The sequence below is a fragment of the Adiantum capillus-veneris genome, chromosome 20 (assembly GCF_014529385.1).
Source record: "Adiantum capillus-veneris isolate H3 chromosome 20, ASM1452938v2, whole genome shotgun sequence".
NCBI classification, from domain to species: domain Eukaryota; kingdom Viridiplantae; phylum Streptophyta; class Polypodiopsida; order Polypodiales; family Pteridaceae; genus Adiantum; species Adiantum capillus-veneris.
In genome coordinates, this window is record NC_140950.1 from 128,605,331 (window position 1) to 128,626,769 (window position 21,439).

The 21,439-nt window shown below is 43.6% G+C and overlaps 1 protein-coding gene across 1 annotated transcript; it reads right to left on the reverse strand.

The window, feature by feature from the left end:
- Positions 1–296: 296 nt before the first annotated feature.
- LOC147433223 (importin subunit alpha-1-like) lies at positions 297–20,607 on the reverse strand. The gene is made up of 10 exons (XM_086492857.1): positions 20,256–20,607; positions 3,211–3,307; positions 3,040–3,131; positions 2,825–2,956; positions 2,453–2,638; positions 2,202–2,365; positions 2,046–2,124; positions 1,323–1,451; positions 1,121–1,248; positions 297–1,042 (listed from the first exon to the last, which is right to left on the reverse strand). Exons 1-10 carry the CDS (start codon positions 20,463–20,465, stop codon positions 670–672), a joined length of 1,590 nt encoding a protein of 529 aa, XP_086348983.1. The 5' UTR covers positions 20,466–20,607; the 3' UTR covers positions 297–669.
- Between the last annotated feature and the right edge of the window lie 832 nt (positions 20,608–21,439).

The following is a 21,439-nucleotide window of genomic DNA, read 5'->3' on the forward strand; positions in this document are numbered from 1 at the left end:
GCATGGCCATCTCTAAGGACTAATTTGGTAAAATGTGTATAATTTTACTGAATTGACTCAATAGCTTAGACCCCTTCTTCTTTTTTTTTGAACACTCAAATTTCCTTTAAAAATCCCTCGATAGGATGCAATGAGCCTATCACACTTCTATGCCGCTTATATAAAGACTGGCAACATTTTCTACTTGCCCAAACTAAATAGTAAATTACAATTTTATGAAAAAAAGGGCTCTTTTTTAAAAAGTTAAAAATTATTTTTAGCATTTTTAATTCAAATATGACTGTCAGAGTCTTAGACACATCGTAAGAGTCTATCGTAACAAGATGCTTCAAGAAGTTTCATGAAGTTTTTATGTCATATGCAAAAGTTAAAACTTAAACTACTAGAATCTAGGCATGAGCCACTTTAGTGGCCCATTACAAGACTAGTGATATATATCTATAAACTCATCAATTTGGGCCAAAAACAATGGCCCTACATTGCGTCGCCGACTCAAGCTCATTGCAGAACCTATACCGAAGAAATTTTATGCACATACGAGCATACCCTCAACGAGTTCTTTTGAGGATTACAAAACTTATCCTGCTAGACAATCATTATCGCAGGACTTGGTCTGTGAAGTCAAAAGTGAGCCCATCTTAGTAGATCCACTGTAGAAATTAGACAAAATCACCCAAAATTGAATCCTTCGGATGGTACTGCTTGGGCTCCATCAAAGCTGAAAGTGGTTTGGCCAGCACCACTGGTTGCAGCTGTTTGATCTTCGTCCTCTTCAGACCAGTATGTTTCCAATAACTTGACAGCTTTTTCATAAATATCTGAATTGTCATGCATTTGCAAGTTTTCTATCTTCTCAAGCCCATCAGCCTCGTCAATATACTGAGCATACAAATTCACGCCACCCGTAATTCCTAACTCCTTGTCTGCTTCCCCAACTTTTAGTATATTCTCTAGCCCTTCCAGGCAGACCGTGATAATGCGTGTGTCAGGGCCAGTCAAAAGCTCACATAAGGGCTTGATGCAGCCTTGACTCACGAGATACCTGCCATAGAGAACCACCATAAGAACCTTGTGTTTTCTGTTTCAACAATTATAAACCAGCGACGACTGTAAGAGATACTTGATCTGCTCATTAGTTCCTCCAGAAGTCGAATTTGAAAGAGCCCAAGCAGCCTCTTTCTTGATTTCAAACTCTGCACTCCCCAACAGCGTCACCAAAGGAGGAACAATGTTTGCATCGATCACAGCCTACATTCTAAGAACCAGTCAGCCTTAATCCTACAGTCAACCATGTAGCTGACCTTGAAGCCGATCACTTTCACCTGAATCTGCTCCTTATTTCCAGCAGTAATATTTGAGATTGTCCAACAAGCCTCCTTCTTGATACTCTTGGTATGATTATTTGAGAGCAGGTTCAGGAGGCAAGGCAGTACATGATTATTGATCATGAACTGTAACAAACAAAGTATGCCATTACAAAATAATACTGTTTGCTGGAATGACCTATCCCACTGAAGTAATTACGACCCCCCTAGTCCAATTAGTTAATAATTAGTGTGTAAATTAGGAAAAATGACGTGTATTAGTGAGAAATTAGGGTGTGTCGTCGGAAAAACCACGCTCTTGCTTGGTTCTGGACCCCCTCCATAGGTGCACTATTGGCCAAAGAAATGGGTGGTCTAAACCAGGGCTCAAACATTTCTCCTAACCGAAGAAAATAAGGGCACACTTGAAAGTTGAAACTCTTCCGCATTTTAGGTCAAAACATGAAGCAATTGCTGGTATTTACACAAACTTGTAATTTTTACGAGTTTTCTTGAGGCAAGCTCAGAATCTAGCCAGGATATTGAAATTTTAGCTGGATAAAAATGGCCTCCGATGAAACACATGCAACACATGCCACACCAAGGAAACACAATTACAATTGCGCACGTGAACTCTGGCACATGAGCTGATTGATACACACATTTGCAGCAGGCATGTATTCGACCACATGCAAATAGTGTTCACACCAGTGCACAACCAAAGAGATCAAGCATACTCACCTGGGTTTGTGCATCATCTCCAGTGACAATATTGCCAACTGTCCTCAGTGCTGGCACCAAAACGGATGGAGAAGGATGCCTACAACACATACTCACTATAATGTGATTCAATCCTTCCCTACAGTTTCCATAAAAAGCAATACCAGAAGCTCTTACAGTAACAATTCCACCAGCCTACGACAGACTCCAGCTTCAATCACCGCTTGAATTTTATCATTTGTGCCGTCTGAGAGATACGAAAGAGCCCAACAAGCATCTATCAAGACATCCTCATCACTTGAATGAATCAGCCTTTCAAGAGCAGGAAGAGCAATTTTTGTCTGGACAAGAATGAGCCCTTCAGTTCTTTCCGCAGTTTAAGAAACCCCAAAAGAAATCCAGTGCTACAGTCAATCAAGTAACAAGACCTGTTCAAAAGGTGGTGGAGGCTTGCCACGACAAAAGTTTGAAAGAGTCCAAGTTGCATTCCGGAGCATTGAATGCTCAGCATTTTCATTCAATTGACTGAGAAGAGGTATCATCGCACCATGGCTGAGGACTAGATCTCTGCATTTGGGTGAGTCCCCAGCAACATTTCCCAATGCCCATACAGCCTGTAAAATATGCACATAATTAAGGGGAAACTGTATAGCAAGCACACGCTCTCAATCTGCAGGGTACAGCTAATCTAGCTTTTGTAGAAATAATTGAATATTGCAGGGTACAGCTAATCTAGCTTTTGTAGAAATAATTGAATATTGCAGAAAAAAATGCAGCAGTGAAAGAATCATGATTAATACCTGCTCACGAACATCATCTCCAGGTGCATGAAGAAGTCGCACAAAGATTGGAACAGCATTATGATCTATAACAACCCTAGTATGATCTGAGGTTCCAGATGCAATATTAGTGAGCGCCCATGCTGCCTCAAACTGTATACAAAGGAAAGTGAGGACAAAAGCCTTTGTGACAAACTATCAAAGGGCAGATAAAACATGCAACTTAGAAAAGAAACCTGCAACTGAGGGAGCTCGTCTCGAAGCAAAAACTCAACAAAACGAGGAACCACGCCTGAATCAATGACTTCCTGTATTGGAGGACTACGCACTGAACCAAACACTCAGATCAATGCTTATCAGGCCACAGATCTCTCTCATATAGCAAAAGGAACTTCCACTTTACTGACCTATTGATAAAAGCTTTCTGAACTGATAGGTAGCATCCACTTGTACACTGGGATCTTCAGACCAAACACCATTAACCATAGCTGGCAGACTCTCCAGCTGACACAAGCCAGAGAATGAATGTTCACCAAACAACACAAGCGCTGAGTACCAGTTCACATTGGTAAGACAAGAAGGTGAAGGTTCACTTTATCATTCTAAAACAATAAAATCAAAGGGAAGTCAAGCCATGTAAGGATGTGACATGAAGGGGTGACAAGGGACTCATTGACAAACTAAAAACAAAAAAGAATTCAATTGTTCACATGAAAAGGTAGGTCCAATCAGTGTAAGAAATATTTAATTTTAGATGTACGCCTAACTCTCTTCTCTGCTTAAGGCTTGCTTTAGAAGCCAACAAGACACTGTTATAAAGCTAGCCCACATTACTAAAATATAAAGTGCCAATTTCTCCACTAATGAAAACAACTAAAACTAGAGATACAAATACATTCAGCACAAATATGAACTTGCATTAGAAGTTTACTATCAGTACCCAATTTCCAAATAGCTTTTCAAAAACAAGTTGCCAATAGCTTTGCAAGCAAAATCGTACCCATCCCACATGTAAAAACAACTAGATCCATTGTTTTACGTAGTTTTCTTAAAGAGTGCAACAGGCCTTTACTCACTGTTTTTGTTTCCATTCTGGTTCCCCTAAACACAGAACGGGGCTTCAACTACTTTAAATTTTCTACCAGATAGGCATGAGGATGGTATTACATGACGGTCTCGACAACTTCAGAATGTTGAGCTAGATGGGACTTTATTACACGTTGTTGGGAAAACAAGAGCAAGGGGCACATCTATAGCACCGTCACCCAATAGCGCTCAATGACACAAATGCAACACCACAAACCGTATCAAAAGAACTCCCACAATACCACAAATCGAAGGTAACCAATCACACGCTCACCCAACAGACCACCATAGAAACTAAGAAGCACCTACCTTGGAATGGAATTATAGCACACGCCAACCAATGCACTTGAGAAAAAGAGCTCCCCCCTTCACCAATTGATTCTTCAAAAAACACAATTTCAAAGTGTACATAGGCCACAAAACATGCTAGCTTCCACAACTTAGCCTACACCAAATTGCTTGTGGGCTACCATATGCTGTACCTTGCAGGAAACAGACTGTATCTCCCAAACCACAACCTCAAAAAATCTTTGAATTTTTTGCAATAAAAGTTCTAAAGACCAAAAATTTCAAATATATGCTCCATGTGAAAAGTTGGCACAAACAGCAAGCTGCCATGAAGCGACTACACATCTAAAAGGCTAGCCCAGGGCAAAAAATTGCATCAAATAGCATGGAGGAGGCACAACGACCCAAGACCTGCAAAATTCTAATATTTGGCTGCACTTTTTTATGTTTGTACATGAGTTTTAGTTATATGCAAGTCATACTTCAAAAAACTCACTAGCAGGCACTTACAGCAACCCACCAGTTGGCGCTAGTCAAGCGACTTGCACTGCATGTACATGTGCTTGCTAAAAAGCCCACAAAAAGAAAGCCCACACACCCTTTTGACACACAACGTCATGTCCATATGTACACATTTACAAATATCGGCGGCGTGTCCAAAATGCGCACAACAACGTAAACTATGCTTTGATGTCCTCGGTAGCAAAGGGCAGAGAACCTCTTACAGTTGAGAAGACCCTTTCACAACCGAATTGGAAGAAGGCCATGCAGGTAGAGCTTGATCCACCGAGAGGAATAAGACGTTCCATGGACAACAAAGCGGAAGGTCATTGGTGTCAAATGGGTCTACAATATAAAGTACAAATCAAATGGCTCGTTAGATAAGCACGAGGCACGGCTGGTTGCCAAGGGCTTTTCTCAGAGACCCGATGAAACGAAAGATGAGAGTGGATCTACTGGCTACACGGACTGCCTACAGACACGCGTCAGACGAACCACCCGACCATAGCCACCATCCGGTAGCTCCCCCGTGTTGGGGCCAGTGTCCGAGGACGTAAGTATGCACATGTAAGACCGAGCGTCCAATACCATTCGGCCTCACCTCCTCGAGGTGACCTTGCATACTCCTAGCCTCGCGTGCTAACCACTGGCACTCTGCTAGTGGGGATCGATAACTGCAAATGAGGCCTTGGTCTCCCTTTCATAATAATGGCTGGCCACACTAGCCGAGTTCATACTACGTCCGCCCGAACACGGGACGCCCATCTCGACGGCGTCTGGGCTAGATCCTTTCTCCTATGAGCGGGACATAACATACTTCCCCCCTTAAGAACCATTGATGTCCTCATCAATGAAGTGGGGATACTGAGCTTTTAGAGCTCTAACTGGTTCCCAAGTAGCAAACCTTTCAGATTGACCCTTCCATTTAATTAAGTACTCGTCATAAGCCTTTTGGCGCGAATGACGGGTACGATGATCTAAAATTGCCTCAGGTTCTCGAGGAATATACTCAGTTTGGATATCTTGCCATACATTTTCCTCGATAGGCACAACAACTTCGGCTTCGCCCAGTTTTACTTTAAGGCGGCTCACATGAAACACTGGATGTGCACTAAAATCCGAAGGAAGAGCCGGTTTATAGGCAACTTGGACAATTTTCTTATCTAGCTGAAAGCTTATAATGCTTTCCTGTTCGCATGGTCTTGGAATCCTTGGGTATCTTCAGATAGACCCATTGTCCCACCTCTAGAGTCCTGGGAGATCTCTTTTGATTAGCATAAGTAGTGACTCGATCACGAGCCGTTCTTATATTATCCTTAGCCAATCCGAGCATTTCTTGCATGTCATAAAAGAAATCACGAGCCCGACGTTCCTTGACGTCTGATTCATCCTCTCAGTTTGTCCGTCGGACTCAGGATGGTCAGAAGACAACGTACTCAACTTCGTCTGAAGATGAGCAAACACACCTCGCCAAAATCGGCCAGTGAACTTAGTATATCGATCACTGACAATATCCTCTGGCAGACCATACAGCTTATAAAGCTGATCGACGAATAAAACCGCCAACTCATGGCTTTTTACTGTTGACTTCGTAGGTATAAACTTCGCCATTTTTGTGAGTCTACCGACCATAACCCAAATAGCGCTAAGAACATCGTGGCATTTGCACAAAATCCTTTGTCGAACCTCATCGATTTTCGGCACGCAGACTTTTTCATTTATGAACAATAGTCCACCTTTAATGGAATATTGTCGCTATCTCGTCTCTCTAGCACGACTCACTTGGGTCTCCAGATCACCCAAGCCTGTACGCGAGTCATGCCCCGCTTCGACCTCGTTCCATATCTTGCCAAAATGGCCATTGAAACGACATAGCCCTCAGAGAGAGAGATAGAAATCCGTCGAGATTTCAGCCATAGACAAGGCATTAACCTCAGAATCCTGCTGAGTGCATCGGCAACTCGATTGCTGAATCTTTTTCTATAACGGATCTCAAAGTCAAACTCTTGCATAAGCTCAACCCATCTAGCCTTCCAGCCTTTGAGATCACCCTGATCATAGACATAGCGCAAGGAGTGATGATATGTCCATGCAACAAACGTAGAGCCATACAAGTAGTGCTGCCATTTCCTCAAGGCGTGGACTACGGCATAAAGCTCCTTCTCATACGTTGGAGTAACGCATCTCAACGTCAGAAAGCTTCTTACTTTCAAACGGAATAGGACGTCCATCTTGGTATAATGCCGCACCAATGGCATAATCACTAGCATCCGTTTCAACCACAAACGGTTTGCTAGGATCCACAATGTGCAATATTGGAGCAGTAGTCACCAAGTGCTTTAGTGTCCGAAAGCTCTCGTCGAGACGCTCATTCCAGACAACGGGGAGATTACCTTTACAATGAGGACCCGAAGTCTTCGACCCTTTCACCCCTCCCTTTAAAAGTTGCGTAAGCGGAGCAGCAACTTTAGAGTAATCCTTGATGAATTTGCGAAAGAATCCTGTAAAGCCTAAAAAGGACTTTACTTGGCGCACATTCTTCAGAATGGGCCAATTTCGCACTTTATCCAATTTTTCAGGGTCGACGCGAATTACATCGCGAGTAATGATGTGACCCAATTACAGAAGCTCTTTCTTGAAGAATTCACACTTGGAAGCCTTAGCATAAAGCTTCTCAGTTCTCAGTACTTCGAGAACTGCACGTATATGAGCTAAGTGCTCAGACAAACTTCGGCTGTAGATCAAGATGTCATCGAGAAATACAACAACGAAGTTTCCTAGAAACGGTCTCAGCAGATCATTCATCATCTGCTGAAACGTAGCTGGAGCATTGGTCAAACCAAAAGGCAAGACCAAAAACTCATAGTGACCATAACGCGTATAGAAACTTGTCTTAGGAATATCTTCCAGTTTGATGCGTATTTGGTGATAGCCTGATCGCAGGTCTATCTTCGTAAAATACAACGCTCCATGGAGCCGATCTATCAGATCGCCCATGCGCAGGAGCGGATACTTGTTCTTGACAGTGAGCTTGTTCAACCCCTTGTAATCCACGCAGAAGCACATAGTGTTATCCTTCTTTCGAGAAAGTAACACTTCTTTCGAGAAAGTAACACTGGCGCTCCCCACGGCGATTTACTTGGCTGAACAAAACCTCTGTTGAGATAATCTTTCAGCTACCGTTGAATCTTGTCCTCCTCGGTTTTACTAAACTGATAGGGTTGCTTTGAAAGGGCTAACTACCAGCCACCAACTCAATGCCATGATCTACTCCTCTCAAAGGCGACAAGCCAAGAGGTAGATCATCGGAAAAAACATCCTTGAAATCAGTCATGATTTCTCGGATAAGGTTAGATTCGTCGGAATCCCCAAGTTCAACAGAAGAACATGAAACATTTTTACGAAATTCATTAACAGAAGTACCAAACACTAATGAATCAAACTGAGCAAATGGTACACATTGATAAAAGTCAACATCAGAAGACTTTGTATCTTTATACATTTCCAAAGCAATAACAACTGGTATTGCAAAATCATTATTTACAGAATTTTGATTACAAAGCGACAGATACATGAGGCATGTCCTGCTTAACAAAAACAAGAGAGGAATGTACATAGTCTATATACAATGAGTCTTGTTTATCATAGAACCATGGAATTCCTAAAATAACATCTGCTCTATCCAGGCGCATGATGTGGAAATCCAGGTTCTCTTTGTAATCAGATAGCTCGAGCGACAAATCTGGAACCATCCGATTCCATACATCCGTATCCTCGCCACGAGCCATCTTCACGCGATACTCATGGTCACTGTCCCGCGTCCACAGGCTCAGTTTCTGCACCAATTTTGCATCCACAAAATTGTGTGAGCTTCCATTATCAAGGAGTACGGTCACGTGGTGACCATTGATCTTCTCGGGAAAACGGAGAAGATCGTGCTTATCAAACACTTTGGTGCTACACATACAGTTAGTGCATGAACTGTGCGTTAAATGATGGATTTCAAATAAACATGAGCTTACCAAAAATTTGGATATTAACTGCTAGAAAGGCTGCTAGTGGATGGGTGGGTACAATATTACTTTCTTCTCTTATCTTGTAGAGCATCGTGGCCTTAGCCACAGTATCTTTGACATCTGTCGAAGGTTTACCTCTGAGTAATACCCTACGGTACTCCTCATGTAGGCCAAGGATATACATGTGGACAGCATGTTCAGAGTCCAAATTAGTAAGGCAGAGGGCTTCCTTGAAGGCGGTAGTATATTGGTCGAATGACATTGTTTTCATCGACAGGCTCTGAAGCCTAACGTATGTCTTCAACGGATCCTTTCTGGCGAAGTGATTAAAGAACTTCGCACAGAAATCAACCCACGTCGCGGGTCTTTCTATCATGTTACACCACCAAATGAGTGCGGCACTCTTCAAGTACTGAGGGTGGCAAATTCAAATTTTAAAAATGGGCGGCAGATTCAAATTTTAAAACAAGTGGGCGCGAGGCCGTTTGGGGGTGGTTCACACTAGAGCTTGCAAGACTCCTAAGAGGGAGGGGGTCTTTTTTTCTATAAAAGCTCACCCTCACCCCTCACACTTTCATAGCACTCACTCTCAAGCTTGAGCCTTGAAGCCACTCTCTCGAGTCTCACCCTCCCTCTCAAGCCTGAAGTGTCGAGCGGCAAGCCACTCTCGAGTCTCACTCTCACCCTCTCTCTCAAGCGTGAAGCCACAAGTTCTCACACTCCATCCCTCTCGCAAGCTCTCAAGCTTCATCCCTCTCTCAAGCTCTATTCCTCCATCGCATCCCTCTCTCAAGCTCCATCCCTTCATCGAACATCCCTCTCTCTCGAGTTTCAAGTCTCAAGGCTCAAGCCTCAAGCCTCAAGCGCCATCAATATGGCACAAGCTTCCACATCACATGAAGGTCCCTCGGTTGTTAACAGAGGAAAGAAGGCTGTGTAAGGTGCAAGGGAATGAATGTTGAACTTTGCTCAAGATGAGTGCTCCGAATTGTGCTCAAGGATTCCTTTTACTTACGGAAGGGAGAGCCTTCCGTTCCTTTAGTGAGAGAGTGCAATGAACACAAACAAAGTGAATGGACATTGTGCGTGCTAGTGTATGAGACTGAGAGATAGAGAGAGAAGAGAAATACGACACCAGAGACGTTGTAAAACCCTCCTCCGAAGGCCCCACTCTCTATGGCGAGAGCAGTCTACTTATGATTGCACAAATCTCTACAATTCTTGGACTTGCCGACGATGTCGACGACGATGAGGACAACGACGAGATGGGCTGAAATCTGAAAGTGCTAATGGCTGAAATCTGCAAACCTTTATCTGCTGAGGTCTGACTCTATGTCGATGACAATGTCGATGGCGACGATGCGCTGAAAACGCAGATGCTGAAATCTGCGTTTTACGGGCTGAAACTGTAAACCTTGATGGATCCCATCGTGCGGCGAGGAACTGCTGCGGGAAGGTGAGATCTGCGAGGTTCAAGACTTGATCTGCAGTGTCTAAGGGCTGAAAGCTGAAAACGCTGATGGTTCTTGAAGTTCCGTCGCGGAGAATCTGCAAAACGCTAGAGTGTGAAACAGATGCAAAAACGCTAGGGCTGAAAATCTGCAATTCTGACGCCGGTTGTCTTGCAAATGCAAAACGCTAGGCTAATCTGATGTTCTGCTGTTGCCGGAATCTGCAAGTGCAAATCGTTGGTTGATCTGGTCCAAAAACGCTAGGGCTTGGGGTTCTACTGAGAAGTTGCCTATTGAGCGTGTGCTCCTGCTGCCTTTTCTGCCAGAAAGTGCTAGCGCTAGGTTTCTATTTATACAAACTTACTCAATTTGCCCTACCTACTTTCCAACAGAAGTCACTTAAAAATAATAAGTGAAAAATATCAAAAATAGGAAAAATAGGCCTATGCACTGTAAAAATGCTACTGATGGGATCTGACTGGAATCTGATGGTCATGCTGTGTGCAACCAGAGGATATGCATCTAATCTAAGTGTCTGAACATGCACGGTCTGCGAACAGACTCACAAAAGTGCCAGATCACTTCCTATTCTAGACTGACTTGACTAAACTGAACCCTGGTCATGTTGTAGCTTGTCCACGGACACATAGGGTTGGATGTGTCACGTGACAGGATGAGCCTTCATGGTGGGATGAGGTGCATTCCGAAGTCTTGGGCAAAGACGATGGTGCAAGATCATAGACGTGCAAACTATATGGCTTCCTCTGCAAATCCGGGACAAGCAAGGTTCGAGCACACCTCCTTCACGTAGTGGGGGAGCAAGTGAAGCATTGCAAGAATGTGACGGTTGAGAAGAAGAAGGAGCTTGAGACCATTATGAGAGCCAAAGCAAATAATCGACCCAAACGGCAAGCCATTGACCCCAATCACTTGGTTTTTCCTTCTTCTACCACTCATTCGCAAGCTTCCGTTGGAGGTAGCAGTGTGGCGGCTCAAGCATCATTTCAAACAATTTCACCCTCTCTTCCCACCCATTGTCAACGAGCTCTAGATGCGTCATGGGATCCAAAAACGAAGGAGGATGTGGATGCCTCCGTTGCCTGCTTTTTTTATCACGACCATATCCCTTTCATAAAGGCTCGGTAAGTTCCAAGTTTTCAATGCTCATACATATTATGACCATAACTAGTATGTCCGTTGTCCATTCAACATTGTCTTGACTCTTGACCTTTGTGACATGTACATTGTATAGGTCGGACTACTTCAAGGCCATGTGCACAAGGATTGCAGATTACGGGCCACCCTACGTGCCACCCACGTCAGAGGCCCTCCGTACTACTCTTCTTGATAGAGAGAGAGTGGGTGTCTGTCGTAGAGATCATTGGCCCAGAGGTGGTGTTGCAGCTTGTCACGGATGGGGAGGCATCAAACAGGGCAGTCGGCGCCATTTTGGAGGGCATGTATCCCCGCATCAAAGTGTCATTTTGTATGGCACATTGCCTTAACAACCTTTTAAAGGATACAGGGCGCCTACCTTGGATTTAGCCACTCATTACAAATGCGTCCAAGCTAGTGTCCTTCATCAACAATCACAATCTCCTTCGTGCTGCATTCTTGAAGCGGTCAAGGGGCAAGGTTCTCTTGAAGTATTGTGAGACCCAATTTGCCTACAACTACCTAATGGTTCATCGCCTATGCGAATGTCAGAGTGCAGTGCGGCAGACCCTCATCAGTACGGAGTACACTTCCTCATCCTACGCAGGTTCAGTCACATGGATCTTATGTGCACGCAAGACAAAGGATCCCCAATTTTGGGAGTCATTGAAGACTATAGACAAAATGGTGCAGTCTGTACTCCACTTGCTTCGAGTAGTTGTGTCACGTGCACATGGCTCTTTGTGCCACGTGGACATACTTCATCGACTTCCAGAGCCAGTTTTCCTCTTCTTCCTAGATAGGGATGTCTAGAATCCTAGGAGAATTAATACCGGCAATTTTGTGAGTCTGTTCGCGGGACCTACATGTCCGGACAAATCCATTAGATTAGGTTTTCAAGTTTGGAACCCTCTTGCATAAATGGTTTGTATACGCGTTCAGATGTTATTACACTACGGTGGGCATCTGGCATGACGAGCGTGTAGTTCTAGGTTAGAGGAATCTGACGTGCCAGACTACACGTCGATCGGATTCCCAGGTGGGCAGATGTGCGACAATCTCACCAAGTTTGGACCAATTTTTAATAAATCGTTTTATGATTTATTGTTGGGAAAACTGGTGGACACTTGCCCTACCTAAGGCCTAATAATTACTTAAGGCCTATTCTTTCCCTATAAAGACACCCAAGGAGCTAGCGCTATTCTCATTCTCTCAGGGACTGCACAACAGCCAACGTTTTAAGTTTTCAGCCCATCGCCGTCGCGGTGTGGGTGAGCTCTAACCTTCACGGCTGCGGTCCGATACTTCGGCAGCCCATCGAGCCTCCTCTCAGCCATTCCCTCGCCAGCATCGAGTGCTCACATTGCTGCCCATCATTGCCGTCATCGAGATCTGCGTTTTCAGCCTTGCTCTACACGAGAGATCTGCTGCGTTTTTCGTCGCAAATCTGCGTTTTTGCAACCATTATTCAGCCCTTTATTCCTCTCACATCGGGAGCGCAAATCAGTTGTAACAGACTTGGACACTCCAAGTCAAGAATCAACCGCGACAGCACCAAATAACCACTTCAAAACAATTCACAAATCACAACAGATTTGCACTGGCCCGGCGGAGTTCCGTGCCTAGAGATATTGGCCCCAAAGACTGTCGCCCCTTTCGGTATTTCTTTTTATATTAATCAGTTCAAAGTACAAGAGAGTGGGTCGGGATTCACTCTCAGACTCTGCGTCCAGATGCTCTGAGAAGTGAAGCCCTCACCATGTATTTAAAGGTACAAGGGATGCCCAAAAGCAAAGCCCCAAAAGCTTTCCAGTTAAAAGCATAAGAGCTCAAAAGCTCTTCTCTCTCAAGCTCTTCTCTCTTTTTTTTATTAAAAAAAAAGCATCTTCCTTTCTCTTACGTAGAGTAAAAAGCAAGATTCGCGTCGCCCATCATTAAAAATAAAAAATTAAAAAAATCTTTTTTTTTTTTTTAAGCCTCCGCGATTTCCGAAAATTAGGGTTTCTATTGTCCGCCACGTCATCACTTTGTGACATACCCCCCTCTTGAAAGCATTGTAATTGACCGCGATTACGCCTGCAAAACCGACAAAAGCCATAAACCATCTTAGCAGACACTAACTGTTAGTACCTACGTACTAGGAACACACATCTAGCACATGTACAAAATCGACAGTCACATCACAGGACATCACATGACATTCAACATTCATTCGGATCTTAGACCATGATTTATCGGCAATGTAGCTAGCAATCACATCTAGGTCCAATCGGGACCTCATCGATATCCGATTGACTAACCCCTATTGCAACCATGTCTATTCGAGATCAAGTAGACCAAAATGCTGCAGTCATTTCGTCTATCAGTTCCTGCACTCACAAGAAGTCAAGAACAAATCAGTATCATAATCAGGAACTCCATTTCATAAAGTCATCCAGCAGAATGCTGTCAGCTCTCAATATCCCTGAAGCTCAAAGAGACATCAGTGACTTTTAGTATCAAAATCAAGGCATCTGTTGACAAAGGAGCGGAGTGACTCCCCTCTTGTGCATCCCACTGCACCAGATCTCTGGCCAAGCTGAATTCTGGGTTCCGTTTGGAGTAGACTATGCTAAACCAAAACATCGAGGTAAAGTTTCACAATCCGAGGAGTATCTGCTAGGTCCTCCTCCTCCATCCACTTCGCATCAAATGCAGGAAAGTTCTTGAACTTAACCAAGAACCGCCTTTGGACTTTACCTTTCTTCGTATCTGTATGTGCCAAAATCTGTTCAGGAACAAGGGTCTCCTCGTTCTCTTCCACTGCAGGTTGCTCATGAGGCTCCCCATCATCAAGCACATCACCCTTAACAGGTTTCAAGAGACTCACATGCAATGCATTGTGAATCCTCCAAGTATCTGGCAATTTCAATCGAAAGGAGACATCATTTATCTTGTCAGTAATCTGGAAAGGTCCGTAGTATCACATACTAAGCTTTGGAAAAAGCCTCTCCTTTCCCTTTTTCTTTCGTAGGCGTGCCTTCTCAAAACGTAAGAGCACCCAATCATCCTCCTTCAATTTCAAGTCGCGACGATGGCGATCCACTGCCTTTTTTTGTTGTTCTTGAGACTCCTGCAAAGTCTCGCGAACCTTGGCAAAAGCCGTATCCAAATCTCGCGAATATTCATCCGCTTCAAATATCTAATCTTTCGTGCTCAGGAAGGATGGAACCTTCGTAGCACTTTCAACAATCTCACATGGCGTCTTCCCCGTCGAAGAGTGTATCGTGTTATTATAGGCAAATTCCACCAAAGGCAAGTTCTTTTCCCATTGAGTCTTCTGATCCGAGATACAAGACTTCAATAAATCTAAAATCACTGAATTGGCAATCTCAAATTGCTCGTCAGTCTGCAAGTGGAACGATGACAAGAACTACAGCCGCGTGCCAATGTTCTCCCAAATTGCCTTCCAAAACAAACTCATAAATCTGGGGTCTCTGTCGGAGACAATCGTCTCAAACGTGCCATGTAATCGGAAAATCATCATGATCATTCTGTGTTCTCGGGAGATCAAAAATGAAATCCATTTCAATATTTTCCCAAGGGCGGGTGGGTATGGGTAAAGGCTTCAACAATCCCTGTGCCTTATGCCTGTCAAAATTGACTTTCTAGCATACTAAGCAGCTACGCACAAACTCTTCCACATCCTTTTTGAGTCTTGGCCAACAGAAGTATCTCTCTACCCCCTTCATGGTGGTAGCAATGCCGCGGTGACTCGTAAAAGGTGGACAGTGGCATTCAGTCATAACCTTTTCCCTCAACGGCTGTGTAACGCTCAACATAGTCTTTCTCATTAAGTAGCCTTCCCGAAGGGAGTATCCGATTACTGTCTCCCCATCCCGTATCCGTGTGAAAATATCTGCAAAATCTGTATCTGTGGCATACTGATCGACCATATCCTCGAAGCTCCTATGATGTATCGCGGATTCACATGTGTGGTATTTTGACAGTGGTGCTACAAAGCACATTACCTTACATCGTGAATTGTTTACCTCTCTCGAGTCTGTCCCTCATGGGAATTCGGTCACTTGTGCCAACAACGCCTCTTATCCAGTTCAAGGAGTTGGAAAGATTGTGCTCACTCCTGCTAATGGCAGTTCCTTCACACTTGTTGATGCACTTTATGTACCTGGGATCGAGAAGAATCTCTTGTCTGTATCCGCACTTGCTAGACTTGAACTTGTAGTCAAATTTGTGGATGACAGATGTACAGTTCATGATCTCAGTTTTGGTGATGAAAGTGTTGCATCTGGGCTTTTGTGCCATGGGCTGTATAAGCTCACTTTGTATGACAAGTGTGGACAAAATTGTTGTTGCAGATTCAAGGGCTATTTCAGATGCAAAACTTTGGCATGCACGTTTTGGTCATCTGAATTTTGCCAGTTTGCTGCGTTTGCAGAAATCTGATATGGTTGCTTCTTTGCCGCCTCTTGAAGCACCTGTCAAACATGTTTATGAAGGCTATATTTTGGGTAAGATGCAACGTTCTAAATTTCCAAAGGATGGTTCAGTTCGGGCCACATGCAGGTTGCAGCTTGTGCATAGTGATGTTTGTGGGCCCATGCAAACTCCATCCTTGGGCAATTACCGGTACTTCGTGACTTTCATTGATGATTACTCCAGGCATGCATGGGTATTTCCGCTTGAAGCGAAGTCCGAAGTTTTTGTGTGCTTCAAACAATTTCTGGCTATGGCTGAAAATGTCTCGAAATGTACTATGGGCACCCTCCGTTCCGATCGAGGGGGGGAGTATATGTCTCATGAATTTAATGCATTTCTGGCTAGTCATGGGATAAAACACCAATGTATAGTGCCTTATACGCCTCAACAAAATGGTGTTGCTGAGAGGAAAAACAGGTCACTGACGGAAATGACACGATGTATGGTCAAAAGTCAAGCTTTACCGCATTCTTTTTGGCTTGAGACCATCATGTGTGCCACTTATGTACTTAACAAGTGTCCTACGAAAGCTTTGCAGTCTATTACTCCATATGAAGCATGGCATGATAGAAAGCCTTCTATTGAGCACATGCGTGTTTTTGGCTGTTTGGCATATGCTTTGGTGCCACAAGTGCAGCGCAGAAAATTGGATGATCAGGCTGTCAAATGTATTTTTGTTGGTTATAGTGCTGAAAGCAAAGGTTACGGGTTGTTTCATCCGCAAACAAAACGTATTCTGATTTCTCGGGATGTAGTGTTTGTGGAAGATTCTGTTCAGCCCTTGCTGTCATGTACTAGAGACAGTAATGTAAGCTCACAGGACATTTATGACACTTTGTTGCCTCTTTTCAGTGGTGGAAATACGAATGTAAGTTCCAATGAGGCAAATGTACAGCCTATGGGGGTTTCTGAAAATATTTTAGATCAGAATATTACTGATGCAGATGTACATGATGTACTTGATGAGGAAAGAGGTGAAAATGAGCAAGCTAGAGGTATGCCAAAATGGCTGGTGCACACTTTGCGTGACAGTAAATTGGATGCACCTTTGTCTAGTCATACTCGTTCAGGCTCTCGCCATGCATCTTATGCATCAGATTGTTATGCTTTGGCTGTGTCTAGTTTACATGATGTTGAGGAGTCTCTGTCTTTTGATGAAGCACAGAATTCAGAAAATTGGATGGCTGCCATGCAATCAGAATATGATGCACTTATAGAAAATGACACATGGACTTTATGTGATTTGCCTCCTAGAAAAAAGGCCATTGGTACGAAGTGGATTTACAAGTTGAAACGCAAACCGGATGGTGAGATCGATCGCCATAAGGCTCGACTTGTTGCAAAGGGTTATGCACAACAAAAAGGCATAGATTATAAAGAGACTTTTGCTCCCACTTGTCGCATGACTACTGTGCGTTTTCTATGTGCATTGGCAGCTCATTTCGGTTGGGATGTACATCAATCAGACATCGTTACTGCTTTCTTGAATGGTGACATATTTGAGGAAGTTTATGTAACGCAGACTCGCGGTTTTGTCATAAAAGGACAAGAGGACAAAGTGTGCAAATGTAACAAGGCTTTGTATGGGTTGAAGCAATCTCCTCGTGCTTGGTATGAGAAAGCTGACACTCATTTGATCAAACAAGGCTTTCGTAACAGTCCAACAGAAAGCACATTGTGTGTAAAGCGTGAGGGTGATGTATTTCTCATCGTGGTTCTTGATGATTTGCTGATCACTGGACCAAATGAGAGACATATTGCTGAATTTAAGACTGATTTGAATGCTACTTTCAAGATGAAAGATTTGGGGCTGTTGCATCATTATTTGGGTATACAGTTTAAGCAGTGTGATGGTGGTATTGTCTTGTGTCAGAAAAGTTACATAGAGACATTGCTATGTAAGTTTGGACTTGACGATTGCAAACCTATTGCCACTCCCATGGAAAGAGGTTTGAAGTTGAGTCTACATGATGCTGGCGATCCTGCTGATGTCACTCTTTACCAAACTGCTGTTGGCTGTCTCATTTATGTATGCAACACGAGGCCAGATATTCAGTTTGCAGTCTCACAGGTCAGCAGATTTATGCATAGCCCAGGGTCTAAGCATTGGCAGGCTATCAAGAGGATTTTCCGCTACCTTAGTGGCACTTTACATCTTGGCTTGTTTTATCCAAAGAAGAGATCATTGCCGCCAGACTTACATGCTTTTTCGGACTCAGATTGGGCTGGTTGTTTTGACACGCGAGTGTCCACAAGTGGTTTTTGTTTCATGCTTGGCAGTTCATGTATATCATGGTTGAGCAAGAAGCAACCTATTGTGGCCACTTCGAGTTGTGAAGCTGAGTACAGGGTAGTCTTCACAGCTACGGTTGAGTGTGTATGGCTCAAGACGCCTTATGGCTGATTTGGGTGTTGGACAGGACACTGCCAACACTATCTACACTGACAGTCAGAGCGCATTGACAGTTGCGAGGAACCCAGTTTTCCATGCTCGCACAAAGCACATTGAGGTGCATTACCACTATGTCAGGGAGAGGCTCTCAGCAGGAGAGATCAGCTTGGCTTATGTGCAAACACAGGACAACCTTGCAGATCTTTTCACAAAGGCATTGTCTCGTGAGAAGTTTGAAGCTTTCCGCAAAGCTTTGGGCTTACTCCCCTTTGTGGACTGATCCTGTCCTCCTCAGGGCATGGCACTTCCCTTTACTCATGTGTCAGCTCTCGTTCACCGCATCACTCCAGGGGGGATTTGTTACCATATACTTGTGGTAGTGATGTGTGTGAACACGCTAGGACCGCCGGGATAATTTTTTCCCTCTTTAGGAGGTTTTTTCCCCCGTGCATTGTATATACGCCCATCACTCTAGGGCTATCTATCTTTCCATTGCACACTAAGTTATACACTCTCTATTGTGTGCCTTGAGCTTCCTTCGTCTTCTCCAAGCTGTGTGTGTTTCTCTGCAACCCTAATTCCAACAATCATGTTGTGTGCAACCAGAGGATATGCATCTAATCTAAGTGTCTGGACATGCACGGTCTGCGAACAGACTCACAAAAGTGCCAGATCACTTCCTATTCTAGACTAACTTGACTGAACTGAACCCTGGTCATGTTGTAGCTTGTCCACGGACACATAGGGTTGGATGTGTCACATGACAAAAGCAATTTCAGATTTCAGCCCGTTAGCTTCGACGTCGTCATCATCAAGCATCACAGCATTTAAAACCATTGTACCAGACTTGGTGCAATCTAAAGCAAATACCTCTCTAATAGAAAGGGGGACCCTTGGAGGGACGTTTGGGACCCCATCTGGTGTCGTATACTCTCTCTCTCTCTCTCTCTCTCTCTGTGCACTTTCTCACAGTTTTCCACTCTCTTGTTTTGGTCATTGCAGAATCTCTCATTAAGTCAAGGAAGACTCTCCCTTCCCTTCAGTAAAAAGAACCTTGAGCACCCATGGATCACTCATCTTGAGGTTGCACCATCATTCACTTCTACTGCACATTACAAAAGGGGCCAATGGAGCCACTCCATTCCTCTGTCACAAATTACCTAGATTAAATAAAGTCATTAATTTTTCTAAGAGATTTTACGAGAGATTTTAGGAGTATTGATAGGTTGACAATACTCTGCAGAACGACTTTATGAAAAGATGTACATTGAATTGGAATTTCTTAGATTGAACTTGTTTACATGTGCTCTTTTATGTGTGTTTGTTAAGTGTATATATTGGAAAGATGAAATGTCTGCAACCTTTTGTTTGATGAATGATTTGATAAATTTAGTGCATCTAGACATCTGTTACAAATCAATGAGATCTGGATGTGATGGCTTATTGAGTCTAGAATGTAATTCTAGTGCATCAAGATTTCTATTTGGATGAGATAACTGGATACTGTTGTTAGTGTATCAAGAGTTCTGGATGAGATGAGATGACTAGATTGAATGTTTGCATCTCGGTATTCAGTGTCAACTAAGTATTTGATTTGTAAAATTCATGTACTGTCTTGTTCAGAATGGTCATTGGCATGTCTGCTGTCTTTTTTGGAATGGTCATTGACATGTCTGCTTGAAAAGTGAAAATGGATACGAATCCGATACTGACGAGATTTAGAAGATCAAGACATTCGTGAAAAGATCGACGCGGTCTGTGGTGTATAATCACCATCCATCTCTACCAAAAATACTTAAACTCCAAAATCCGTTGCCCCGACTAATCACCAGGTCAGTCTCTAGTCCAGAAAAACATTAGTACCCAAATCTAACGTGAGGTCGGAAGCTGATGCCCTAATTTCTACAAGCCTGGTCCCATAGCCCAGATCAACAGCCCACCTCTAACTTGAAATAGAGGAAGCTTGTGAGCTTGAAAGTAGCTTGAATCTGGAATTCTATCACCAAAACATACATTTGGCAGAAACAAAATATCCCACCAATCCGCAAGAAAAGGAACAAAATTTCCTTGAAAAACCAAATTACCCTTTTCTCTGTTGTGCTAATCTGCGAGCTGTTGACGAGTTGTTGAGGTGGCAAACCCTCTTTCCTTTTCTTCAGAAGACTTTCTTCTCGTTTGCTCTTGCGAATCTCCACCATATTCTCTTCTCTCTTACGGCGGGCCTCATCAGTATCCACCGCAACCTTGTATGCCTTCTTCCGCACCTCTGTGCGAGCATTGGGCCGGAGAGACATGACTGCGGGAAGGAGGCGACCTTCTGGATTGAAGAGCTAGAAGATCGTAACAAGTGCTAAGGAGCAGAGAAAGTAATTACGGTCATCAGATAGCTACCATGAGCGATAAGAGTCTCTTCCTTGCCCGACCAGTGTGAAAAAACATGACGTGATATTTCACACGCTTTTTCGAACTTCGAAGTTCAAAGAAAATACATGCAGAAAGGATCATTTCGATAATTTTGGATGCTCGTTTTAGGTACGTTTCTCACGCTCGCAGGGCAGGGTGAATTCCCTGCATGCGAACGCACTCTTACACAACCTCCATCCAAAGTGTTCCATTAACCTAACTCTCACGCGCTTTTCAATGAAGCCTAAACCGTGGCATACATGATCCGTCGGATAGGGTCAAGTGAGATTACTTTTTTGGTCTGAGTTTACCTTTGCCTACGCTATATGAAAAAAAAGGGGTTGTGTTATGATGAGTGCATGGCTAGAGCATCAACCACCGAGGGGGGGTTGGGCTCAAGTCGGGGCTCGAGTCAATTGGTTGGGGGGGGAGGGGGGGGCAATTTCGGTACCTTTTTTTGTTATGTACCTCGCTCTCGAGGTTTTGTGCATCGATTGTGGCAATCGTAGATCCTATGGCTTGGGTCTTTAATAGTGACCAAGAGTGCTTGGCTAGTAGCTATAGATCCTATGACTATAGGCCTCATCCCTTTAGTGTCCAAAACTGCCCACTGCTAACTAAATCTGTGTATGCTTGATTGACCTTTTTGCAGCAACTATGGTACATTTTGAAGATTTCTCTCTAAGAATCATTTTTCGTTATAATGTCGAATTAAAGCTCATATAACCGAGAAGTCAAACCCACTTTGGCAAAAGTTAAGAAATTTTTTGTTGATGTATGTTTATCACAGTGATCAAGGTGTCTTTCAAATTACTTTAACCATATGTAGCGATGGTATTGTATCCACTTATGCATGGTTTCTCTC

What these genes read in the sequence shown, in the direction of transcription:
- LOC147433223 (XM_086492857.1), bottom strand. Translation starts at nt 20,465, where the DNA reads ATGTCTCTCCGGCCCAATGCTCGCACAGAGGTGCGGAAGAAGGCATAC. An exon ending in ACGAGCTCCCTCAGTTGCAG is followed by an intron (nt 2,957 to 3,039) that starts GTTTCTTTTCTA and finishes CTTTGTATACAG; the next exon opens with TTTGAGGCAGCATGGGCGCT. An exon ending in AGGCTGGTGGAATTGTTACT is followed by an intron (nt 2,125 to 2,201) that starts GTAAGAGCTTCT and finishes TATGTGTTGTAG; the next exon opens with GCATCCTTCTCCATCCGTTT.